The sequence below is a fragment of the Panthera uncia genome, unplaced genomic scaffold (assembly GCF_023721935.1).
Source record: "Panthera uncia isolate 11264 unplaced genomic scaffold, Puncia_PCG_1.0 HiC_scaffold_2099, whole genome shotgun sequence".
NCBI lineage: Eukaryota > Metazoa > Chordata > Mammalia > Carnivora > Felidae > Panthera > Panthera uncia.
In genome coordinates this window covers 9,495-14,557 of record NW_026058799.1, presented here as the reverse complement: position 1 = coordinate 14,557, position 5,063 = coordinate 9,495, and the positions used below count along the sequence as shown (strand labels likewise).

Here is a 5,063-nt window from a genome sequence, read left to right as displayed (position 1 = left end):
AAATATGATTTAACATGAACATTAAGGAGAGTATTTTTGAAAAAAAAATAAAACCTCTCAACAGTACTATGTCCCTATATTAGCTGCCATTTGTTTCAAATATAAAGGAGCATAACAGTGCAAACCACATGAGGGTTGTTTTGAATAAGCCAACACTGGGCATAAACTGGAATACTAAGAAAACAAACAAACAAAACAATTAATGCAAGAAATAGAAAAAGAGGGAAAATGTCCTGGGATGGTGATTAAGAACAACAGAGAAAAATAAAGCAGAGAAGGATATAGAGTCAGGAACAAATTTTAAACAGGGTAGCCAGGGAAAGGCTCACTTAGGTGATACTTATATAAAGACTTAACAGAAAGTGAGAATGTGGTTTAACTGGAAAGGGAAGGTCTGGAAATCAGGAAGGTGAGATCCCCATTTGGAGAACGAAGTCAGAAGAAAGACTGACTCACCTGGGGTCCAGCAGATAAGGGGTTTTCAGACATCTCTGTGTCCTTCTTTTGTTTTCTGGTGTTCCTCTTTTCGGCAAGGACAAAGTCCTGAGCAGGGAAACCTTGAAAGGAGAAAGGAATGACCACGGAACTGAGTTCAGTCTGGCAGCACCCACAGACACAGAGAGTGGCTTGCCACCCCACATCAACCCCGCCCCTGCCATAGAAGACAGCAGCAGTCCTGGACTTCCTGTAAGAGAAAAACCAGAGAAATCTTTCCTCCTCTCAATATAGCAAGTTCCAAAAAAGAGCTCTGGGCGTTTCCCAGCTCTAAACCCTTCAATGACTCCCCACTGCCTTCCACATGAAGTGCAAGTTCCCTTTTTACCAGTGGTTCCCAGCCTCACTGTTCAGTTTCTCAACTGTAAGACGGAAATAATAATACCTATGCTCGGAAGGGATCTGATAAGGATTAAGCATTACATGTGCAACACACACACAAAGCATGTTAAAGTGGCAGCTCTTCAAGCTTTTCCTACATCTTTTTCATTCACTGATCTAGAAGACGGCCACCACATTCCCCACAGAAACCTGCACCTTGAAGGCCTGCCCTGCCTGTAGTCTCTTCCCAAGTGCACCTTTCATCAATCTGTTGTTTCTTCCTCATATCCTAGGGAGCTTTCTTTCCTTTTCCCTGAATTCGAGCTCCATTTGTTAATAGTTCTGGCCCTTTGGCCAAGTTTTTAACTTCTGGGGCAATATCCCCTATGTCCACCGGAGGCAGTATAACACTATGGTTGGAGTATAGATGCTGCAGCCAGCTGCGGGATAGGAATCCTGACTGCCGGGTACAATTGTGGGCAAGTTATGCAACCTCTTTGTGCCTCTGTCTCCTGTACAAAATAAGGTAGTAACTATTTCAAGAGCTATTAAGAGAAGTAAATAAATTAGTTATGTATAAAACACCTAGGATGTAGTACATTGGAAGTATCCAACGTGTTCGCTACTACCGTCTTCCAAATTCTTTCAAGGGATGAAGGTGCACAGAATTGGGTTAGTAACGATCCTTAATTCACGATATCCGTACTAAACCACGCATGACCCTACTTATTTTAAATGTATTCATTTACAAGTATAATTAATGCCTGTGAATTCACTACCCAACCCCCAATCTAGAACATTCCCAATAACTTACACCTGCTCGTGTGCTTTTTCCTGTCCACAACCCAGCCTTTTCTCCAGAGGTAACTGTAGTCTTATATTCATATTTTTTGTTCCTTTGTGTGCCTCTATCTCTCCCCCTATCCATCTCTCTCTCCCCCTCTCTCTATATAATACTCCTAAACAATACTTTGTTTTTAGTATCATTTTTGTTCAAAGGACTATGAGGAATAAATGGCTTTTTTCTTTCACTATTAAAATACCCTTCTTTCATTATTAAAATCCCAATCTGGTAACTTGAGTTTCCAAGAGCCCACATTTTGGTAGAGGTTAAACTTCCAGGCCTTGTTTATCTCACATTTTATACCCTCATTTTTCTGGCTGTGTGTATTGTTTTGTTTTGTGTTGGTACTAAAGTTTAGGCTGGATAATAAATGGAGCAGGGGACAACAAAGCTGGAGAGAAGGTATACTCTCAGAGAAATAGTAAATATTAAAAACTTTTTTTACATTTATTTATTTTTGATAGAGAGAGACAGAGCACAAGTGGGAGAGGGACAGAGAGAGAAGGAGACACAGAATCTGAAGCAGGCTCCAGGCTCCCAGCTGTCAGCACAGAGCCTGACGTGGGGCTCGAACTCATAAACCGCGAGATCATGACCTGAAGTGAAGTCCAACACTTAACCGCCTGAGCCACCCAAGCACCCCAAGAAATAGTAAATATTAAAAGCAAAAGCCAAGCCCCAAATTTCTTCCATCTCCTATGAGGCAGATTAGACTGGATTATAAAATTCATTCACTTATTCTTTTGACAAATTTTTAAATGTATTTTGCTAGAGAGTACGCACATAAGTAGGGGAGGGGCAGAGAGAGAGCGAAGGAGAGAGAGAAACCCAAGCAGGCTCCACAACATTAGTGCAGAGCCCAATGTGGGGCTTGAACCCATGAACTGTGAGATCATGACCTGAGCTGAAGCCAGGAGTCAGACACTTAACCGAATGAGCTGCCCAGGCGCCCCTGACAAGTTTTTATTCATCTCCTTTTACATGCCATGCACACAGGGATGTTCAATAAGTGGAAATGGCAGTTGCTTCCTTCCTCTCTCACCTTTCTCCCCACATGCTTGGATCAAGCCGGCCACCAGGGCTCCTGCCTCCTTGCTGTTCTTAGGCTGTTTTGACCTCACCCAGGTCTGCACCTCCTCCGGTAGGGTGCTCAGAAACTGTTCCAGCACCAGTCGTTCCATCATCTGCTGCTTGGTGTGGGTCTCGGGCTGCAGCCATTGCCGGCAGAGCTCCTGGATTTGGCTCACAGCTGGGTGAGGCCCAGTCACTGGAAGATACTGGAAATGTCTAAACGTTTCATGAGAAGCTTTCAGAGCCCCTGGACTGCTTATGGGGACGGTTTCTGGATTCTCTTCTTGATCATGTAGGTGGAAGAGCTGGGGACTCTTCAAGATAGCCAAAACGTCTGTCACGTGCACCATCTTTACAGCTTGGCCCTTCATAGGATGGAGATACTCTAAAAGGCAGGCTGCTACAGAAAACACTGGTGTGGAAGATGGTGGGTGGAATTGTAGCGGATGAAAACAGGATACGGAAACCCAGGACCTGCAGAAATCATGTAGAGAGACTCACAAATGGTCTGCACAGTTGGGACTGGACAGTGGGGTAGAGGTGATCTGAAGCAAAAGGAGTTACCACATTTCACACAAATGCCTAACTACACATTTACAGAAATTTGTACATCTCCAGATATGATGTTACTTCAGTCCCCTCCCCAGGTCTACAAAATTCATGGGCACAGGCTAGAAATATTTCAGAAATGGCACTGAAGGGAAAAGAGACTTGAACCTCAAAACACAATGAACTGTATTAATTTGATCCACAGAAGAACTTCACTTCAAAAAATAAATGTGTATTATACAAAATAAGGAAACAGCCTTTCTAAATTTTTTTAAACATTTATTTATTATTGAGAGAATGAGAGAGACAGAGCATAAGCATGGGAGGGGCAGGGGGGTGGGGGGGACACAAAATCCAAAGCAGGCTCCAGGCTCTGAGCTGTCAGCACAGAGCCCAACATGGAGCTTGAACTTACAAACCATGAGATCATGACCTGAGCCGAAGCCAGATGCTTAACTGACTGATCCACCCAGGTGCCCCAGGAATCAGCCTTATAATATGTATACCCTACAAACAACTGGATTCATTTGCAAAATATTAAATCAATTAGAAAAAGGCAAATAAGAGCAAAAAAAGTTAAAAGATATAAGCAGGTATTGTGCAAGATAGCTAAATGGCCGAACAGACACAAAATGGGGCTCAACTGCGTTAGTCATCAGAGAAACAAGAATCAAAACCACAACGAGCTATCACAACACAGGATGTTCTTGTTGAAAAGAATCAGACAATAGTAAGTGTTTTACAGGAGACAATTAAACATTTCATTTTAATTCTTTGGTCAAAATCCAGTCTGGGGTAAAGTATGAAAAGTATTTTTTTTTCCTAAAAATTTTCCTGCCACTACAAATAAAAATTCGCTATCCTCCTCCTTGCTTTAAAAAAAAAAAAAAAATGTTTATTTATTTATTTTGAGAGGGGCAGAGAGGGCGCATGCGCATGCATAAGCAGGGGGGAGGGCAGGGAGAGAGAATCCCAAGCAGGCTCCCTGCTGTCCCCAAAGAGCCCAACAGGGGGCTTGAACCCAGGAACCAGGAGATCACAACCTGAGCCGAAACCAAGAATCAGATGCTTAACGAACTGAGCCACCCAGGCGCCCCTGTCCCCCTTCCTTCTTGGGATGTGTGACGTTCCACCCTGAATTGAACTTCCAGGTGTGCAGCCCAGGGAAGGACCCTAAGAAAGGATTACTAGAAATGAGTGTGGGATCACACCAGCCTAGCCTGCCTCCCTACACTAGCCAGGTTCAAGGCGAGTAGGGTGTAACAATTCTTCCTCCTGGCCCACAAAGGGAAACTATGACCTTGAAGGGTCAAGGCCTCCAGGTCTCAAGTACTGAAAGAAAGCTCATGGGCCTGCCTCCTCAGAGGGCACCTTCAGCATCCCTCCATTCTTCATAAATTCTTAACTCTCCTTCCCTTAAATTTTTATATTTTGGATTTCAGCCTTATCTTATTCCTACATCCATACCATCCAAGTTCTAACCAATTACTTCATAGTTTTGGCACCTTCTATTTCTTCCCAATACTCTTTTACTCAACCTTTATTTTTTAACTCTTAATACCACTATAATCATCTGCACAGAAAGCTCTCTAATGTCAATCAATTGTTTCACAACTTATTTCAGTTCTTTTCCATGGCCATTGGTCTACTTGGGTTTTCCACTTTTTGAACCCAAGTTTAAAAACATCCTTTTTCAAAAAAACCATCCATTTGCTTGAAATTGAAGTATACTAATACATGATTGCACACAGTATTCTCAGAATATTAAATCCCTTAAGTATGC

The 5,063-nt window shown here is 42.7% G+C and overlaps 1 protein-coding gene across 1 annotated transcript; it reads right to left on the bottom strand.

The window, feature by feature from the left end:
* Positions 1-456: 456 nt before the first annotated feature.
* LOC125917617 (zinc finger protein 215-like) lies at positions 457-3,201 on the bottom strand (the record flags this gene model as incomplete). Its single annotated transcript, XM_049623765.1, has 2 exons — positions 2,703-3,201; positions 457-557 (listed from the first exon to the last, which is right to left on the bottom strand). Coding segments are annotated over exons 1-2 (501 nt in total), but the record flags the coding sequence as incomplete, so codon positions are not given.
* Positions 3,202-5,063: the final 1,862 nt, after the last annotated feature.